The sequence below is a fragment of the Entelurus aequoreus genome, linkage group LG12, assembly GCF_033978785.1.
Source record: "Entelurus aequoreus isolate RoL-2023_Sb linkage group LG12, RoL_Eaeq_v1.1, whole genome shotgun sequence".
Lineage (NCBI taxonomy): Eukaryota > Metazoa > Chordata > Actinopteri > Syngnathiformes > Syngnathidae > Entelurus > Entelurus aequoreus.
In genome coordinates, this window is record NC_084742.1 from 31,619,529 (window position 1) to 31,641,485 (window position 21,957).

Consider the following 21,957-nt stretch of genomic DNA (forward strand, 5'->3'; position numbering starts at 1 on the left):
TACTTTGTAAACACTTTAAGTTTGAAGAGTTTCTTGAAGTGGATCATACTAGTACATTGTTTGATTGCTTTGCTTAATCCATTCCATAATTTAATTCCACATACTGATATACTGAAGGTATTAAGTGTTGTACGTGCATACAAATGTTTTAAATTACGTTTTTCTCTAAGATTATATTTCTCCTCTTTTTTTTGAGAAGAATTGTTGTATATTCTTGGGTAGCAGGTTATAGTTTGCTTTGTGCATAATTTTAGCTGTTTGCAAATTCACTATGTCATGGAAATTCAGTATTTTTGATTCAATAAATAAAGGATTTGTATGTTCTCTATATCCAACATTATGTATTATTCTAACTGATCTTTTTTGTAACACCGTTAGTGAATGAAGTGTACTTTTGTAGTTATTTCCCCATATTTCTACACAGTAACTCAGATATGTTACACTAGCGAGCAGTAGAGAATCCATCCATCCATCCATCTTCTTCCGCTTATCCGAGGTCGGGTCGCGGGGGCAGCAGCTTAAGCAGGGAAGCCCAGACTTCCCTCTCCCCAGCCACTTCGTCCAGCTCCTCCCGGGGGATCCCGAGGCGTTCCCAGGCCAGCCGGGAGACATAGTCTTCCCAACGTGTCCTGGGTCTTCCCCGTGGCCTCCTACCGGTCGGACGTGCCCTAAACACCTCCCTAGGGAGGCGTTCGGGTGGCATCCTGACCAGATGCCCGAACCACCTCATCTGGCTCCTCTCGATGTGGAGGAGCAGCGGCTTTACTTTGAGCTCCCCCCGGATGGCAGAGCTTCTCACCCTATCTCTAAGGGAGAGCCCCGCCACCCGGCGGAGGAAACTCATTTCGGCCGCTTGTACCCGTGATCTTGTCCTTTCGGTCATAACCCAAAGCTCATGACCATAGGTGAGGATGGGAATGTAGATCGACCGGTAAATTGAGAGCTTTGCCTTCCGGCTCAGCTCCTTCTTCACCACAACGGATCGATACAGCGTCCGCATTACTGAAGACGCCGCACCGATCCGCCTGTCGATCTCACGATCCACACAGGTCTATAATTTGTAAATTGATGTTTGTCTCCAGTCTTATAAATTGGTGCAACTTTAGCAATTTTCATCTTATTTGGTGTGTTTATAGTTTGTGCTCTGTCGCCATATTTTGAGCAAGTTCGCTTACTGCAGGTGCTGCTGGGTGAATGTGAATTCCCGCTGTTTAAAGTTTTGAACCGGAAGTAAAAGTGCTGTTTCATCTTCGAATTGTCCATAGCGTTTTTACTCGTGTAGGTTCTTCATTCATCACTCCAAACAACGTTTTTAAGTTTTACAGTATCCATCCATCCATTTTCTCCTTTTGGGGTCGTGGGGGGTGCTGGAGCCTATCCCAGCTGCATTTGGGCAGAAGGCGGGGTACACCCTGGACAAGTCGCCACCTCATCGCAGGGCCAACACAGATAGACAGACAACATTCACGCTCATAACTAAAAAAAATCTTACTTACTAAACCGTCCCGTGTGATGTCTGTAAGAGTGTTTTCATGCATATTTGTACGTGCTATCATAATATAATGAAGCTAATATGCTAACATGTTTACACGTGTCTGCTTTAGTATATATTACCTTACAATGGCATTATGTTTGTACTGTTCCAGTGTCACTCAGTATAGTCATCAAGACTTCTCCATAATAAGTCCTTTTAGCTGATTGGAGAGCTGGCTTCCGCAGCTTGTGGATCCATGACGAGAATGTCTGTTTTTGTTCAATCATCTGTTTTACTGCCGTGTTACAGGCACCATTTGGAAACAACTGTGTGTGTGTGTGTGTGTGTGTGTGTGTGTGTGTGTGTGTGTGTGTGTGTGTGTGTGTGTGTGCGTGTGTGTTTGTGTGTGTGTGTGTGTGTGTGTGTGTGTGTGTGTGTGTGTGTGTGTGTGTGTGTGCGTGTGTGTGTGTGTGTGTGTGTGTGCGTGTGTGTGTGTACAGTACAGGCCAAAAGTTTGGACCCAGCCTTCTCATTCAATGTGTTTTCTTTATGTTCATGACTATTTACATTGTAGATTGTCACTGAAGGCATCAAAACTGACACCTGTGAAGTGAAAACTATTTCAGGTGACTACCTGTTGAAGCTCATCGAGAGAATGCCAAGAGTGTGCAAAGCAGTAATCAGAGCAAAGGGTGGCTATTTTGAAGAAACTAGAATATAAAACATGTTTTCAGTTATTTCACCTTTTTTTGTTAAGTACATAACTCCACATGTGTTTATTCATAGTTGTGATGCCTTCAGTGACAATCTACAATGTAAGTAGTCATGAAAATAAAGAAAACACATTGAATGAGGTGTCCAAACTTTTGGCCTGTACTGTATATGTTTATATGTATATATGAATGTGTGTATATGTGTGTGTACAAATATATATATGTGTGTGTGTGTGTGCATGTGAATATATACATATATATATATATACATACATATATATATATATATATATATATATATATATATATATATATATATATATATATATATATATATATATATATATATATATATATATATATATATGTATATTTGTATGTATGTTTTTTTTTTGGTGTAAAGGTTTAAACCTATCATGAACTTTTTTGAGCATGTTCTTAATGAACTGAGCATAACCATTGCCATCAATCCTAAATGTTAACTAAATAGTTGACAGCTTAACAATAATATGCATACTCAAAAATGAGTGTTGTGTTCTCGCCCGGTATCCAGCTTTTTTTTGTCAACAGAGTAGAAATATATCTGCCTTTTAAAAGGGAGTAACAAACTGGAAAACAAAAAGTCAAAGCTGACGAACAGCTTCAATTAAAGCTGGTGCCACACCATAAACCGTGGCCAGGCGCCGGTGAAAATTGTGATGGGCATCTAAATGGCGCCCGCAAGGCCGTGGCGGACCGTGCGGAACACACAAACGTCAATTTTATTCAACAGTTCATCAGTTGCCTTAATGTAAAAAGAAAGATTTGCCCATGCTTAAGTGGGTTTTAATGCGGGGGAGCAGAGTTGGCCTGCCTGGGTCTGGCTGATGAAGATTAGCTGACTTCTTCCATTAGGAGACGCTGTCTGGTGCGGCCGGCTGAAATGGCAAGACAATAACCGAGTGCTAATTGTGTGTAACCGGGTCCTTTTGCATTTAGTATGCACCATGTGCTTTGTAGGTGGGGCCGCCGGCACATTTTGAACAGAGAATTTCCCTTTGATTGTGCATTCTTGTAACGTTCACAAAACCAGAAAAGTCCCATACATGTTGGCTTTATTTTAAAAGCAAGGGTTGGAAGCTGGGGTAACAGTTTGGGATTAGGGTTAAATTTGGGCAGAGTTTCTCAATTATTTTCTGTAACCTCAGACCCCTGGAAGAAAAAAATGTTGTGTCCCCCACTCTCTACCATGACAGTAGTATCATGAGTACACCTCTGCATAAACATGTATCCTTATTTACATTAAAGATAACAGTCTTTCCTCGTCTTTCCTGCATTTGATTCTATATATATTTTTACATGCGCTGTAAAAAAAAAATCTTTACATTTTACAGTAAAAAAAATGGTCGCTTCATCACCAGAATTTTACCATTAGCTTTTTTTCATTTTTTTTTCAACATAATGTAAATGAAATGGAAAAACAGTATCACTGTTTTTTAACGGTACAATTAATGCAACTGGGCTGCCAGTTTTTTTTTAACGATACAATTTACAGTCTAGTTCGTTTTTACCATAAAGCTAGTGTACAATTTGATGGATAACTTGTTTGGAAATTATAAGTCAAGCGGATAAAGTATTTATTTTTTAGTTAAACAAAACTTTTTTTAAATGTATATTATATTTTTTTGTATTATTTAAGTTTAAAAGATACGTAATTGTATGGAGTACATGTATTTTTTTTAATATCAAATGGGGAAGAACAAATACATTTATTTAAACAAAACTACAGTACTTTATTGACACATATTATTTCCAGGCTTTCGTGGGCCATATAAAATAAGATCTGACCCCTGGGACTTGAGTTTGACATATGTGGGTTAGGCGGTTAAGGGACTAGATGTTAGGGCTGTCACACCGTGGTGAGGGATGTCTTGTCTTGGTTTTTTCTGTCTTGTGATTTGCATATTTTACTTTGAAAAGTAACTCTCCTCTCGTTTCAGGTCACTTGCCCTTCCTTCTGTGTCATCAGTCTGACGTCATCCCTGTTCCCTGATTGTTTCCACCTGTTCCCTATTACCCTCATGTGTCTTATAAGCCCACTCCTCCGTTTGTTCTGTGCCAGATTGTTTCGTTCATTCGTACTTTCCAGCGTCTACGTCCATGTCCATGCCTTGCCTTGTATCCAGTCTATGTCCCATGTTCTTGAATCCATTCGTGGCGATTTTGAGTTTTCCTTTTTCCTCCTCAGCAGAGTGATTTTTTGTTATTGACTTTATTCAGCCGAAGTGGTAAGTTATTAGTTAAATTCCTCAATTTTTGAGTGACTATTTTTGTTAAACTTTATTAATTAAGATAGTGTAGAATTTTTCATAGCTGTTGTTTATTCCTCCCGTTGGAGCGTTTTTTTGTTTATACATTTTATAGCATTTACTGCGCCAATTATTAGTTCGTCTTTGGTTTTGTGTTTTCCTCCGTTCGGAGTGATTTTCAGTTGTTCCATTTTTTTGGAACCTTTTTTCATCGATTAGTTTTTTTGGTTAATTATAGTATTGTATTCCTTGACTTAGGAGGTGAAAGGAAGCTGCCAAAATAAAAGCCTGTCAAGTTCCCTACTCTGCATCTGAGTCCAATCCTTTTACCAAGCCCTGACAAGGGCAGCAGAGGACAACTATTATACATTTATTGTCATTGTAATGGTTACATTAAAATTAAAAGTGCATTCTCCTAATGATATAACACAAGGGAAAACAGAATTTTACTTAATATGAAACTCAGAATATGAGACAATAAAGGATGTGGGATTTACAATACAAACTATAAAACATTAAGGACGTTTCCAAACACTAAATTAGTCTGATTTCTTAAATAATTTGTTTTGTGAAGTCCAGTTTCCATTTTGTATACCTAATGCGACTGTTTGCCATACACATATTGTCATTTCAGCTTATTTAGCAATATGGGAATGTAAATAGAAGAAGTAAATGCTACATGCTAATAAGGTACCACTAGTAGCTGTCAAGCTCCGTAGCTAAATGATAACTAAAAAGTTCAATTTTTGCGTTGTTGCTGTTTTAATATTGTTTAAACGACAGTTATTTGATCAGAGCTAAATAAATATTTTAGTGAACTGCTTTCCTATTTACAATACAAACTACAGAGTCAATAATTTTCAATTCCTTATAATCATCCGTCCATCCATTGTCTACCGCTTGTCCCTTTCGGGATGTTTGGGGTTATTTGTCTCGCTCAACTGTTTAACAGCAGCACGGCGGCCATTGCATCCGTTTGTTCATCCTTTTTTTCAAGGTTGTATGTGACAGCGGTGATTGACAACAATGAATGCCAATTAAAGCCAACATTTCATTCAGTTTGTGCGGAAGTGTTTTACAAAGAAAAATTCTAATTGTGACAAATATAGAAATGTATTTAATAATAGCACCTTGAAGTGTTTGACGATCTTGACATGTCTTGCAATTAAGCAAAAATACAACAAAAATGCGTCAAAACAAGGAGGCAAGGGGGTAAAAAACACCTAGCCGCTGCTGCTGCTCACTGCTCCCCTCACCTCCCAGGGGGTGGAACAAGGGGATGGGTCAAATGCAGAGGTTAATTTCACCACACCTTGTGTGTGTGACTGTCAGTGGTACTTTAACTTAACTTTAAATGTTTGATAAAATATTACTTTTCTGCTGGGGTTGTGAATCTTACAATAACTCAGGATTTGATCCGATTCTTGGGGTGACTATTCATTTCAGAATCAATTCGAGGTTCAACACAATGTTTGCAATATATTGTTTGGTATTGAATGTATATAAAACCTTTTCATGTAATATGTTGCAAAAGCTCCTCTTGGCTGCTGACATACAGTAAGAAGGACATTCATATGACCCCATTTGTTGCGGTTTACCTGACACACAAAACGTGACAGATTGGGGGGTGCGCTATCCACTTTAAGGGCAGAAGAGTGTTGAATATCTTAAAATGTGTTTTTTGGCAATTCCAACTTTGGCCACAGCCTGAGTTGCTACGCAGAGTTGCGCTTTCCATCATTTTCAGCAGACTGCATTGCAAAATGATTATCCCGCGCAGCAAATAAGCACTTTTTAAGTAGAATAATATTACATAGAATAAATATAAATCACAAGTTGGATGTTAAGCTATTTTTTAGCACCCTTTATAAACACTATATAATTTCACCGTGTCCATGCTAATTGCAAAATAACTTGTGTTTGGTGTGTTTCATCATTTAAGATATATACTAGGCAAGGATGGTTTCGCCCTATCGTAGTGAGAAAAACTATTGTTTTGATGCAAACGAGCAATCCTAACTGTCAATGCCAACAACAATCTATGTTTTATAATTCCCCTTTGTTAGCATTGAGGTATTGTATGGCAGAACGATCGCTGTAGATCGACTACTACCAGTCCAAAAATAGTCTGAATCCCCCACATAAGCATTTTATTGAGTTGTAAACAAATGACATTCTGGTCACCTTTTGTGACCAGAATGTTTCTAACTCCTGTTATTTGTTGGAGGCTACATTGCAGAGTATTTTAGGAATGGTTAAAAGAACAGTGTTGTTTTTAAGAGACAGGTGGCATCACAGACCACCACTTCTGTTCAGGGATGATTTTTCAACCTTGACATAGTTGGCATCCCTAACTCTTTTTGTACCGTTTGTCCTCCCCGTCCAGAATCTGTACATGTTTGTTCTCAAAGGAGTGCTGTTTCTCCCTGAGTCGCAGGTAGACAGCTAAGTCTTGGCTTGAAGAGTTTGCCCATCTATGCTGTGCGATGCGTCGGCTTAGTGGTTGTTTTGTTTCCCCAATATACAAATCAGTGCATTCATCATTACACTGGATAGCATACACCAGATAGTTTTTGTGAGTGTGGTGTGTCCGGTCTTTAGGATGCACCAGTCTCTGTCTCAGGGTGTTGCCTGTCATTTGAAGTCTTTACTACGATAGGGCGAAACCATCCCTGTCCAGGCACACCCTCTGGTTTTTGGAGTATAAATATTTGGGGTTTTGGCACTAGCCGCTGGACTAGATTTGACCAGTCTAAGTATATGAGCATGAACTAATGAGGCCTCCTCGGATGAGCGGCGAAATGTCTTCTAAGACAAACCAAACAGTCCAGTTGTGATCGATTGAATGCCCTGAGATGACAATGGCCTGAATGAATGAGAACATTCATAAACATAATTTAAGATACAGTCAAAAATACTTATCTAAAATGTTCCCCAATGGCATTGAACATGTTGTTGCTACACCAAAGTCAGACACAAAGTGTTCTACTCCTGCCTTAGTTATTAGGAATAACAGGTCAGGATAACAAAAAACAAGATATTGTTGAAATATTATTTCTGACAGTGTCAATCAAAAGTGAGCATTTTTATCTTTGAGAAGGTCGAGTTGTGGTAAGAATAGGGGATCTCTGACTACGCTCTTTTGACAGAACTCCTGTGGACGATGTGTAACGAAGACTAATCTGTACAGTACAAGAGCGTCATCTCTTGTTCCGTCTGGGGTTTCTCTCTGGTCACTTGTTAGAGTGATACATCTCCTGAAGCGCGTTCCTTTTTCAACCATCAACAGCTGGGGTTACCACGCTGCGATCGTTCTTCCCGAGCAGCCGATTGGAGGTACAAGAAGAGGGACGAGGGTTCAACGCAGTTCAATCACTCACCTCTGATTGCAGAGTTGGCATGCGAAACAGTCCAGGTGGTAGACATTCTCCTTGGCTCTCATGACCATCTCGAAGGCTGGAATTAGCTTGCTGCAGGCTGCACAGTTCCCCGTTACACCAAACAACCTGCGTCAGCGGAGCAAAAGACATATACTGTAATGCACTCTGCAAACTTAATAGTCATATCTTCAAAACTGCAAGATTGGGAGTCCATGATTTTTATTGTGGAATGTCAAGAAGGACAATTTTGTGAGACTAAGGTAGTTGTGTGTTGCATTTGCATTGGTTTGTTTGGGTTTGAACATATCTACAGTGGTTTTTTGAGGTATAGGATGGTCAAGATGTAAATAGATATTGTCCCAAATATGTTACCATTAAATTTTGGGAGCAATCCCCACACTCACTATATAAAGCCATACTTGCCAACCTTTCGAGATATTAAGGGGGGGCGGGGCCATGAGGCGGGGTTAAGGGGGAGAGTATATTCATAGCTAGAATTCACTTAATATTTCTTATATATATATATATATATATATGAATTTCAGTGTTCATTTATTTACACATATACACACATAACACTCCTCTCTACTCATTGTTGTATTTGAAAGTGCAATGCTTTGCAGCCAGTAGCACAGCCTTTGAAGGAGCATAGGTATGTGCAGTGTATTATTCTGGGTTGGAGTCAATAACCAGGCGAGGTGATGAAGTTACGTCTCTTTACTTACTTCAGAACCGACTCCCACACTTGCCGTCAGGGTGCGCAATACAACGTAAACCGTTGGCCAACCAAAAAGTAACCACAGAACACTAGTGTTCTGTGGTTACTTTTTAAACCGTTGGCCAACCAAAAAGTAAGTTTTTGGTCGGCCAACGGTTTACGTTGTATTGCGCACCCTGACGGCAAGTGTGGGAGTCGGTTCTGAAGTATGAAGTAAAGAGCAGACGTGACGAGAGGCTGTCCTCACTCAGGTCTGCACGGACCTGGAGGGGGCGTGCCTTAAGTCCGGCTGGAAATCGGGAGAAATTCGGAAGAATGGTTGTCCCGGGAGATTTTCGGGAGAAGCACTGAAATTCGGGAGTCTCCCGGAAAATTCGGGAGGGTTGGCAAGTATGTGTAAAGCACGTATTTCAAACTCAAGGCCCAGTACTGGCATCAAAACAGGCAACTGTGCCCGCCCTCGGCTGGCACATTTTATTTGGGTTTTCGTTTTTTGCATAGGACTAGGTAAAAAAGATAACTTAAAAAAAAATAAATAAAAGATAACTAATCAAAACAAAGGCACGCTGACTAAGACAATAACCCAATAACTGACGTGTTTGTCAATATTTTCATCTCATTTTTATACATTAACTAACGAAATCCAATCATATTTAATTTTGTCTTGTAGATGAATGGGACAAGTTCGGAATATATCCAATCTCAGCTCTTTAACGGCGTGCTTTGAAAGAGGGGTGGGAGTTAGTTATGAAGGACAGCCAATTAGATGCTTTTCCTTCTGAGTTGAGGAATTCACCACCCAAAACAAAATGTGTGGTTTAAACATGTTCCACATCATAACATGTGCACAACTGGGATAAAATGAATAGGACTCATTTAATTTTTGAGTCATCAATCGGGACATCACACACCTGCAAATTATTTTATTAATTGCTGCTTGGGTGTTGTGCCAAAAACTGATTCCCTGCCAAAACTGTATCCCCGCTGCGTGAGCGCGCAAGTTTGTTAAAGCTGCACTGCTGGGGCTTAATCTATTTGCTGTTACATGCGGCCCTATTAGGGCAGCCATAACTGCAAAGTGGCCCTCAATGAAAACCAGTTTGACAACCCTGATGTACAGTAGCGTATTGTCCAATAGCTTGTTTAAGACATTATGCTGGACTGTCCCAATATAAATGCATGGGGGGCAAATTAATTTATTAGTAGTGCTAGACGCTACCCGCGTTTTTCGATTGAACAGTCTGAGGCCAGGTCTTTGAGAAATCTAACAACATTTATTCAGCAAAGGTCACAAGTAAAAATTACAGCATAGGTCGCAATCAGCAATCAAGTAGCTACTGCCGAGAAGAATGGGCACTGATCAATAGTTCTTCATTCTTCTTATATTCCATGAGACAATACGTCCGTATGGTCCGGAAAAACACGTTCATGGCCAGATGAGTCCTTCCAAAGTCAACAAGGCCATCAAGAGGCGCCTTAGTGGAGAGTCGATTGATAAGTTGTGTATCCAATTAAAATTATAGAATGTGTAAGTATTTATAGTTTTGAGTTCACGAGAAAGTCAACATTCACACAGTCCTGTGCAGTGATTAGGACTTGCCATAAAAGTTTCATGATGTTTTCCACACAGTCAGACCTTCAGAAGGCAGGCGCCTCACATGAATTTTGTGCTACAGGCAGGGCAAAGGTGGAAGATGAAGTTTGAGAGAATGAACCTAAATATAGTGTATTTAAGTGTATATTTTCTACAATATTCTAACAGCAATATTTGCAGAAGTATTAATGTTGAATTCACCACATTTTTGAGTGGTACTTGCAAACCCATTGACTGAAGATGCGGTTGGAAAACAAATACTACTGTATTTTCTGGACTATAAGTCGCTACTTTTTTCCCCAAACTTCAAACCCTGCGGCTTATACAAAAATGGGCTGATCTATGGATTTTTGTTTGCTAACCTGTACATTATGGAATGGATTAAGCAAAGAGTCAATGTACTAAAATTATCATTCTTAAACTGTTCTAACTTAACTTGTTTACAAAGTACAAGGAAGAAGAATCCTGATAGACATCTTAAACTTAATTTCAAACGGACACAAAGGATTAATAAAGACATCAATGACTTTTCTGTTTTGTTTGAGCAGCCATTTTACTGCCGTGTTACAGGCACCGTTTGGAAACCATTAAGGTATGTAAATAAACATCTACAAATTTTTTGAATGTAAATATCTAATTTCCCGACTTCTTTGTAGCCTACATAACATGTAATGCTGGTTCTTTGGTCTACATGTTGCATAGATTGTTTTACACACCATCTTCAAGCCGATTTCTGACCGTCTCTTCGGGATACGCCGTTTTGTGGGCGTTCTTATTTACGCGGTTGCACTTAGAGAGCATCTTCTCCCTGTCATCTTTGTTGTACAGGTAGTTTTTAGCGTTTGCATAGTGAGTCTACTGAAGGATTTAAGTCAGAACTGTATGGTACTTTAAAATAGAAATGGCAACAGCGGAGGATTAATGTCCCACAACAAGAAGATAGAGAAAAATGAGTTTATTGACTACGGCACAGACTACAACTGAGGACGCGTGCAAATCTTCAGGACCTATGCAGAGCCCAATTACGCGACAGCAGGTACCAACAGGTTAGAAAGGTTGCAAAACAAAACGCCAGATGTCTTCTAATAGTTTCCATTTTGGTACATCAGACTATGCGCCGACAATCCATCAAGCGGTGCAGCTTCGTAGCTTACCAAACTCGTACTAAAACATTTTGACAGATTTTTGACCGCCGTGTGTAATGTTCTATATTCTCAATGAAACATAACATTTTCGGTGTTGCATGCTTCAGAGTACTTGCTAGCATCATTTATTTAACAGGTATCAGCTTTGAGTCTACACATATTAAACACACAGCGTGGTTCATTTCGATGCAGTTTACAATGAAGCACATAGACGTAACCCCTCAATGTCTAAAACCACTTTCCACAAAAATACAAGAGAAAACGTGTTAGCCAAAAGTTATTTAGGCTAATGCTTTAACACAAACACCTAAAACAATTAAGGTATGCTGCATTTTGAAATGTACCATCTGCAACATTTTTCATTTAGACAAAATAATGCCGTACATTTTAGAGTATATGCAGGCTTTTGACGGTACAATATTTGCAAATGCATTGTACAATGTTTTATTTTCACAGAAACGTCACATGTTTTCTACTTATTATAGCCGTAGTCATTTAGGTTATCTGCTGTTTCCTGGTTTGCAGGAGTCCACTGCATTTACTACTGTGATAAACTATTTTCGATTTTACGATGTTCTACTGTTGCTATTTAACAATTGCTTGCCATACGTTTTACGGCCATTTACGGTGTGCTGAGCCTATGTCCACACCCATTCTTTGTCACCACAACTACCATGACCTGACTACAACTGACTGCATTGGAGCAGGTGTGGAGTTAGGGTTGGGTTAGGTCAGTGTTTCTCAAATAGTGAGTCAGGAGCAGCAGGAGAGGTTTTTATTATTTTTGTCCACACTCTAGTATTCATGTTAGAACGACATACATACCTGCAGCTATGTGGCAGCAGAGCTCAATCTAATCAAGAGACTCCTTGCTCTACCCAGTAGAAGTAGTAAGTAAACAGGAACACATGTGTAACAGAGGCGATACGTATTATCAAGTTCTCAATGATAATTCCGTTAAGGGGGTTGCATTAATTTATGTCCCCAGGGCAATTATTACTGAACAAATGGAGAAGCACTGGGTTTTGGTAAACAGGCTAACATGCCTGATAGAAAGCAGCATAAATCTCACAATGATAACTACATCGGATTGGGCCCTGCTGAAGCAAAAATAAAAACAATAGCAAAGCCAGAGCTTGTGCCATTGAAATAGATGGGACATGGTTTCCACCACTGCCCAGGGAGGACCCTATTATTTCTTTGCCTGCTCCAGGGACTTTAATGGGAGTATTCATTAGGGATTCAGGGCTGTTACTACACAGCGACCCAGACCAGGCTACAAGGGAAAAAGGAATCTGATAACGAAATCATATAACAAAATAACCTATTAAGCAGACTTCTTCGGGCACTTTTTAGCCATCGTTGTTAAAATGATAAAACGGCATGCCACTCTCGGAGTCTGTAAGAGATCGCAATCTGATAAATGATCTTGGGGCTTGGGATATGCAGGGTTGTTTATTAACCTTCAGAAAGTATGTTTCCCAGAGGCAAAAGAAGCAGATAGATTGCGCCCTCATGAATACCTCCAGAATTAAGGGCCACTGTCAACACACCTTGAGACAATGAAGGATATTTCTTGTAACACAGTGGCTAGGTGGAAAACAAAGAGGGCCTCTTCTGTGGATTAATACTGAATTAATTAAAAGAATTATGCCTCCTCCTTTGAGCCCTCTAAATTTAGATATGTCTGTATTATCTCATGTCCTTTTCCTGTGTAACGCCAAAAGGCGCTCAGATAAAATAGAAGAAACGATGTCTTCTCTCCTTGCAGATGTGTAATTGATCTAAAAAAAAAAAAAAGCCCCAGAAATGATAGATTTAGTGCAAGATAATGAGCAAGTGGCGTTTGAGCCTAACAGCGGCACTTTGTGTTGCAGCTTCCAACAGGGAGTCACAGCGAGACGCCTCTTACTCTGCGGGGGCGAATGTCCTTGTCTTCCACTAACCTGAATCATTTACAGATAGCATGCTCTCAAGGACCCACAATCTAAATGATGGAAGGAATTGGCATAAAAGAGGTGATTTCATAAGCTTTCAACATTTGTTGTCAGTGCGTGTGTGACGTCGGCTGTTATGTCTAAAAAGGTCTGTAAGACTATTTGGCTTTTAAATATTCTTGGCAAACGTGACCATTCGGTTTCTTCTACAACCACAATCAATAGCTTTCCTCAGAGACCCATCACTGTTGACGTTAAAGACAATTTAAAGCCAACTAAATAATACCTAACCTCTTAAAGCCTGGTCGTTGTTCGAAAAAGACGTCAACCACCCAAAATTAATCCTGTTGTCATACACAATGTCTTCTTGGATGATCTTGGTATCCACATCAAGCGGAGACGATACCTAATGTAGATGTGAAACCTGTCTATGGACGTTCTCATTCATCCGGGTAATTCGATTCTCAATCGATCACAACTGGACTGTTCAGTTTGTCTTTGAAGATTTTTTGCCTCTCATCTAGGGTTGTCCCGATACCGATATTTTGGTACTAAAATGTATTTCGATACTTTTCAAAATAAAGGGGACCACAAACATTTATTATTGGCTTTATTTTAACAAGAAAAATCTTATGATACATTAAATATACATTTGTTTTTGTTATCAAAGAAAGATTTGGCCATTAAATTACATGGTGAACATACTAGACAACTTCTCTTTTAGTAGTACGTAAGCAAACGGGGTACAAAGGCTCCCACTTTTCCTAATGATGCATGCAGTAACATAACATATTGTGTGCATTTTGTCAAAATTATGAGGGACAAGTGGTGAGAAAATAAATCAATTAATTATTAGTCTACTTGTTCATTTACTGTTAAAATCTGGTTAGTTTCTGTTTTAGCGTGTTCTAAATAAACTTCTGTTACAATGTAATAAGCACTTAATCTTCTGTTTGGATACATTACATACATTTTGGGTGATACTACAAATGTAGGTATTAATCCAATACCAAGTAGTTACAGGGTCCCACATTGGTCATAATCAAAGTTCTCCTGTGTCCATGGACTTATTTCCTGCGTTGATAGAACAATAATAAAAAAAAATGTTGTGATACTAAAAAATGTAATCATTGTACAAACGACTAGATACGGCTCTTGTACTTGGTATCGTTACAGTCGATGTTTGTGTAGTTTCACCCATTTGTTTACATTCAGGAACGCTAACTTGCTGTTAGCGGTTAGCTACCGTATCCTCCTAGTGAAACATGTTTAGCTATCCCTCGTCCTGCAGGGATGATACTTGTAAGAAACATAGTTTATCTGTCGCCATGAGGTGACGATTAGTAAATCATCCATCTTCTACCGCTAGTCCTGTTCGGGGTCGCGCGGGTGCTGGAGCATATCTCAGCTGCATTCGGGCGGAAGGCGGGGTACACCCTGGACAAGTCGCCACCTCATCGCAGGGCCAACACAGATAGACAGACAACATTCACACTCACATTCACACACTAGGGTCAATTTAGTATTGCCAATCAACCTATCCCCATGAATTAAAAGTAGCTAAAACACTACGGAGAGACGTTAGCAGCTAGCTAGATATCAGTGGCGTGCGGTGAGGTTAATGTCTGGTGAGGCACGACTGCATCATCACAGTCAGATTTACAAAAATATGAACCTGCAGTGCAGGTGTACCTAATGTTGTGTCCCTGCAGTCGTTCGCGGCTCCTGCAGCGCGAGCATTGTTGTTTTTGCACTTTTTGGCTTCTTGTTAAGTGGCTTTTTTTGGGTGGATTCGGTCTTGCACGTGGAGGGTTTGGGTGTGGGCTTTGGTTGGTGTGGCGCTCCCGTCGGGCGGTGCATTCTGCGGCGGAAGTGCTTGGCACCAGGAGGCGGGGTTATGAGACGAGCCTCTCACAGTGCGTCTCCGCAGCAGATTTATGATCGCTCAGCACTAAAAATATGTTACACACATACAGTTGTTGACAAAATACACTGTACATTATATACCTCAGCTAACTAAACTATGGAAATGTATAATATAATTCATATAGCAATACAGTCTCACTGCACAGCAGGCCAGCAGTTAGCCGAGTCATTGCGCACAATCCATGTTGAGGCACAAATCAGTGACGTGCCTCAACTGGCTGCTGATCACCGCACCGTCTCTTCTCAGTATTTGAACGGCAAATGTGAAAATACAAAAAAAAATAATCTAAAACTGGTGAAGTTAAATGGAAAATAACTTTAGTATAATCACTGGATACATATAACAATTTAAATTTTTCTTTTTACTTTTTTTTTTCTTTCCATGATGGCAGGTGAGGCCGTGCCTCCCCTGCCTCTAGTGACTGCACGCCACTGCTAGATATGTTCTAAAGCACCGCTTGCAGAGCAACACTTCAGTGTTTCTAACCCCACGTTTTAAGCCAAAATGCATCATTTTACCCTTTGTCTTCAGTTTCTGTAAAAAAAAAAAGGACCAGTATTTTTCCAATGGAAGTATAATACCTTTTTTAATTTATTAGTACTACTGTACTTTATTAGTACTGGTATACTGTACAACCCTAGTCTCATCCAAGCAGTTTTTTTTATCAGTTCATAAACTTAAATTGGCCAGATCTAATCCAAATAACTTTTGGCACTAGCTTAGTATGACAGGCCAAAAGTCTTCATAATAGACAATCGGTATGTTTTTTGCCCCTTCCGTCCAAAGACAAATAATTGAATGTCTTATAAGATTGTCTTGGGGTCGGAGTTGTGTTGAGAGAGAATTTGTCCCGATAACTGATTCCAAAACGGGTCGTAGATATTCGACCAAAACTCTTCATGTCTGAGTGAAACGCTGACGCCTCCCGAGTCACCACTGCATGAATTGTGACGTGGTACAGAAAGTTAAAAATCCCGAAGCTAATAAAACATTGCAGCTACTTTGGTGGGAAGTAGAGACAAGATTTCTGGCTCTTTGAAGGGAGCCGGATCTCGAAGAACCGTTCCTTTTAAAGAGCCTTTGCAAAAGACTCGCTTGTTTTAGAAGTCACTTGTTTTTTATCAAGGAAGCAAAATAAACAATTACTGGTAGCATTCATAAGATACATTTTGGATCAGAATAATTTTACTTAGAGTATATATTAAAGATCAAAACTGCTCAATACTTAATTGTTTCTTTATATGTGGGGTCTGAACAGTGGCGTGCCATCACTAGAGGCAGGGGAGGCACGGCCTCACCTGCCATCATGAAAAGAAAAAAAAAAGAAAAAAAAAAAAATTAAATTGTTATGTGTATCCAGTGATTATACTAAAGTTATTTTCCATTTAACTTCACCAGTTTTAGTTTTTTATTTTCACATTTGCCGTTCAAATACTGAGAATAGACGGTGCGGTGATCAGCAGCCAGTTGAGGCACGTCACTGATTTGTGCCTCAACATGGATTGTGCGCAATGACTCGGCTAACTGCTGGCCTGCTGTGCAGTGAGACCGTATTGCAATATGAATTATATTATACATTTCTATAGTTTAGTTAGCTGAGGTATATAATGTACAGTGTATTTTGTCAACAACTGTATGTGTGTAACGTATTTATTGTGCTGAGCGATCATAAAACTGGAGGCTCGTCTCATAACCCCGCCTCCTGGTGCCAAGCACCTCCTGGTGCCAAGCACCTCCGCTGCAGAATGCACCGCCCGACGGGAGCGCCGCGGCCACACCAATCAAAGCCCACACCCAAACCCTCCACGTGCAAGACCGAATCCACCCAAAAAAAGTCACTTAACAAGAAGCCAAAAAGTTCAAAAACAACAATACTCGCGCTGCAGGAGCCTCGAACGACCGCAGGGACACAACATTAGGTACACCTGCACTGCAGGTTCATATGTTTGTAAATCTGACTGTGATGATGCAGTCGTGCCTCACCAGACATTAACCTCACCGCACGCCACTGGGTCTGAAACAGATAAACCATCTCTTAAAATTTAGAAAACCTTTGTATGTACTAGCTTTTAGACAAGTTTAGTTGCAAACGATTGAATATCCTGAGAATGTGGATGTAAACATTTCGATATCAATGCTACTGGATAAAATTAAATGCTGCCTGGTTACTGAAATTAGTTAGCTTTTGCGTCCTTCTAGTTATGTGAACATGTGTTTATTTATATTGAGAAATTACCATGACAACAAAGAAACAACAAAGCAACCCCCTGGTACTGGTGTCCTGCAGTTTTCAAAGATTAGGTTAATATGTACTGTATTTGTGTGCAGTTTTTAAAGGGTTTTTTAAGTGTGTGTGGTCAATCCATAAGAAAAACTTTATTGGCAACACATAAAAAACAGGGGTGACTACATTTTTCACAAACTGTACCACTTGGGGACAGTGATCGTGGAGCTCTTTAGGTACTCAAAGCATCTAATTCAATAAAATAGGCTAAAAAGCTACACAATTTAGATTCACCCACCTGTGTTGTACATGTGGCTAAAATCAGTCAAATTTCCTGGCAAAACTAGGAACTGAGGAAATTGATTTTTGGGTCTCTTCAATCAAATAGGCTAAAAGCTTCACAATTTAGCCTCACCCCCCTGTGTACAACAGGCGGCTGTAATCTGGGCACAATCAGGCAAGTTCCCTGTGAGGTGCGCAACAAAGTGCGACACTATAATTTGCTAACAATGGACGATAATGGTTGATAATTGGACCAACCTTTTCAGACCTTATGCGGAATGTATTTTTGATGTAAAAACCTGAAGAGTGAGTGCATTAAGGGGTTCCACTGTAAAAGTCACATGTTTTGCTGCCTCCGATTACATTCACACCTTAGCTTTAAATATGTGGCTTGTATGATACTTGGTAATATTTCAGCAAAGGAAAATGTAATATAAATTTCCGCTAATCTTTGGTTAATTTTGTATTTTTACAATCAGTGGCACTTCAACTTAAACGTGACCAAATGTGCCTTAAATGTGTTTTGAGATAAGCGCTGTCTCTCGGCTAATTGTTATGCTTTAAGTTGCAAGAAAACATGTAAGTTAAAATCTTCCCCACCACTAGTAAATGTAGCGAATGTCAGTATGAACCCTGTAAGATTCACCCAAAACATCTGGTCTCAGTCGCGAGCATGAACCTATAGCTAAAGATTGGCATAACTTAGTTTTTCCAACCATGGTGTCGTCAACTAGAATTCCTCAACCCTTATGGTTGAGGAATTCACATTAGTCGCATAATTTTGGTCTTGACCTCTGTATCCATGATGCGATTATAGCAGATCTTCAAGATGCAACCTTTTAATCAAATTTTAATAATATAATATTGAGACTGATTTGGTGGATTTAAAGATTCCTTTTTTATTCATAAATGAAATTGTAAATGGGTATTTGTATTTTGTATATTATATGATGATGTATATTTTAACTGTGAGTACCTGTTCATAAGGTGTGTGCTTCTAGGGATGACCTTTTTGCAGAACGGACTCTGATATTAACAATAGAAAAAATAATGAAATACAAAACTATGTCTGTCTGTAAATTATTATTTTTTTTAATAAATAAACCTGGTGAAGCAATTCGAGCATATCACTGCTCGCCTGGGCTGTACTGAGGCAGATTTAGTCTCACGCCAGTCAAGAATTGTGAAAAAATATCTATTCTAAAAAGTCACATTTATCCATAAAAATATGGAGAAGTTGCTGATTGTTTGAATATATCGTAGTCCACTCTCCAAACTGTTGCTGTTTGTAGTGCATTCTTTTGTGTTGTTTTCGTCCAATATTTCTTATCTAAAAGTTATTTGTTTAAAGGTATGTTATGATAAAATTATGCTGTTTTGGGGGGGGGGGGGGCAAGCAGCAATCAAATTAATTTCAATAAGAGATTATACAGGGCAGCACGGTGGCACAGGGGTTAGTGCATGTGCCTCACAATACGAAGGCCCTGAGTAGTCCTGGGTTCAATCCCGGGCTCGGGATCTTTCTGTGTGGAGTTTGTATGTTCTCCCCGTGACTGCGTGGGTTCCCTCCGGGTACTCCGGCTTCCTCCCACCTCCAAAGACATGCACTTGGGGATAGGTTGATTGGCAACACTAAATTGGCCCTAGTGTGTGAATGTGAGTGTGAATGTTGTCCGTCTATCAGTGTTGGCCCTGTGATGAGGTAGCGACTTGTCCAGGGTGTACCCCGCCTTCTGCCCGAATGCAGCTGAGATAGGCTCCAGCACCTATGCAGAAAATGGATGGATGGAAGAGATTATACATATACATATGTATATGTACGTTATGTCAGGAAAAAAACACATGAGGCTATATAATCCCTACAAGCCTGTTTCGCAGGATTCCCTGCTCGTTAGGGGATTTTATAAAAATAGAATAGATTTTTTATTTTATAAAATCCCCTAACGAGCAGGGAAACCTGCGAAACAGGCTTGAAGGGATGATATAGCCTTGTGTTTTTTCCTGACCTAACGTATATTTCGCTCTACCCCGGTATTGAGCACTGTATAACGGATAAACCACAGAAACCTCGACTTTATATGTATATATATATGGTTGGATGGAGCTCTTCTTTGCTATATAAAAAACACATTTTTGTAGCGTTTTTCTTTTTTTTTTTGCTTCCCAGGTGGATGTCTATAAAATAAATATAAAGTAATCATTGAAAAGATAACTAAAAACACATAATCTCCAAGAATGCTCCGGGTTTCTAAACAGACCTCCTGGTTGCCTGTCATGCACTTGTTACTTGTCTGTTGCATAATTTATTTGGTACCTATGTGCTACATTAACCACCGCTTTCAATGATTCAACAACACCTTCCAGCGTGTTCTATAGCTTACGGGGACGCTGCATAGTTTTGCTTCTCAAATCAAGCCGTGTTTTGTCTCCCAACAAGCGAAGCCGGGTAATAGAGACGGCCATCTTTTGCGTGGCGATGGCGGCTCCTGTGTGGCAAAACGCTTTGAAAAGCGTCAGGACACAGGGAAAGCCTGCCTGGCCCTGCGGGGAGGGAAGATGGATGGAGCATACCTGCCACTCGTCTTTCGCTGCTCTGCCAGTTTGATGTCACGGACGCTAATGGCTCTCAAGGGAGGAGGCAAATTAAGCGTGGTTTTGCTTGTAATGAATTCAAAGGCACAGGATCAGAGGATGACAGCTTAGAGGCCTTCTGTGCGGAAGACCCAAAGCATGGCTTTTAATACTTTTAGCTCAGGATTATAATTGGTAATAAATATATATGTTTCTCATGGGTATTTTAACAACGGCACAACTGCCTGCTATGTCTAGAGGGCTGGAGGATAACAATGTAAAATATCAGACTCGACATATTCCTAATATCCATGGCTGACAAGACAGCATGTTTATTTAAAGAGGTTGAGGATGCGGCTCAGAATAAAAATTCATGCCTCGCAGAATTTGAAAGGGAACTGATGCAGTCAGTGCTCAATACCTTGTATTGTCGGCCCGCGTTCGCTGTGTATTGCAGCACGGTACGGCTCAGTGGTACCTATTTGATGAGCGGGAAAAACAGACACCAATTAAATTATTCCACAAGGCTTTAGCCCAGTGGACCCCAAAACCCGATCAGAGTCTGTAGGCCCCCGTCTACTTTTGGCAATGGCACGAGTGGTATTATGCCAAATGTGTTCTTTCAGCTTTGGCCAACTAAATGTGTCAAAATATGCAGTTGACGCCCCCCTGATTACCAGAGTGTAAATGCCATACCTTAGATAGGAATACATACAGATCCCATCAGAAGTTTACGTACCTTTACCTCGTTATGTCATGTCACATTTTGGTCCTTTAATTCTTTATTTGAACCATTCCTTTTCCAATTTTCTTGTTTTATCAAATTAATTGAAAACTTGTATGCACAAGTTTGAATAAATCTTATAATAAAGGTTAAAGAATGTACTGTAGGCCAGGCACTACTAACTTAGTGACTGTGATTGACTGCAACTTGTAGTGTCTCTTTGGCAGCATAAAATATTCCATTCAATCAACAAAAAAGAAAACAAAATAGTGTTTTCATCTAATTCAATACATTAAATAAACTCAGCCAATCAGTTTGTTTTTAAATCTACATTGGATAAAATTAGCAGAAGTGTACATCCATTCATTATAGGCTTGACTGGCTCGTTTCTTTTGGTCATTTATTGTTTTAAATCACAGGTGCCAAACTCAAGGCCCTTGGACCAGATCTGACACGCCATATCATTTATATTGGCCCGCCACATCATTTATTGTAAACCACCCATCATTGTATGTGGTCTGCTACATCGTTTATTGTGGCTTGCCACATTTAATTTGTTTTACGTGGTCCGCCACATCATTTATTATGGTCCGCCATGTCATTTTTTATTTTTTTTTGCTGCAGCTGTTACATATACTGTAATATTGCACATAGTAATTGGGATTTGTTATATATTGTATATATTATATAAAAATATAATATAATATATCAGTATATATTATATACTGTATATATAATATGTAGATATTACATATATGTTATAGGTTATATTGCTACTACGGTACATTTTTAGTCTACTTAATACCAGCATTATCCTTTCCATCCTTACATTTCCATCCTTTGTAACTCAGCTACTGTGTGGAACAATTTCCCTTGTGAATCAATAAAGTTTGCCTCAGTCTAAGTCTGCTACATCATTTATTGTGGCCTGCCAAGTAATTTAATGTCATGTATGTGGCCTGCCAGAAGCTGGAAATAAT

General features: G+C 39.6%; 1 protein-coding gene and 1 long non-coding RNA gene across 4 annotated transcripts in view; one reads left to right on the forward strand and one right to left on the reverse strand.

Moving 5' to 3' along the window:
* lmo3 (LIM domain only 3) overlaps positions 1-21,957 on the reverse strand; it is a 100,940-nt gene that overhangs the window by 20,973 nt on the left and 58,010 nt on the right. For all 3 annotated transcript variants that reach the window (XM_062065679.1, XM_062065680.1, XM_062065678.1), the window contains one exon: positions 7,856-7,981. In XM_062065679.1, coding sequence (XP_061921663.1) covers positions 7,856-7,981 — 126 coding nt within the window. The remainder of the gene's footprint in view (positions 1-7,855; positions 7,982-21,957) is intronic.
* The window catches only part of LOC133662034 (uncharacterized), a 63,664-nt gene that overhangs the window by 17,636 nt on the left and 24,071 nt on the right, over positions 1-21,957 (forward strand). The gene's annotated exons all lie outside the window — the stretch shown is intronic.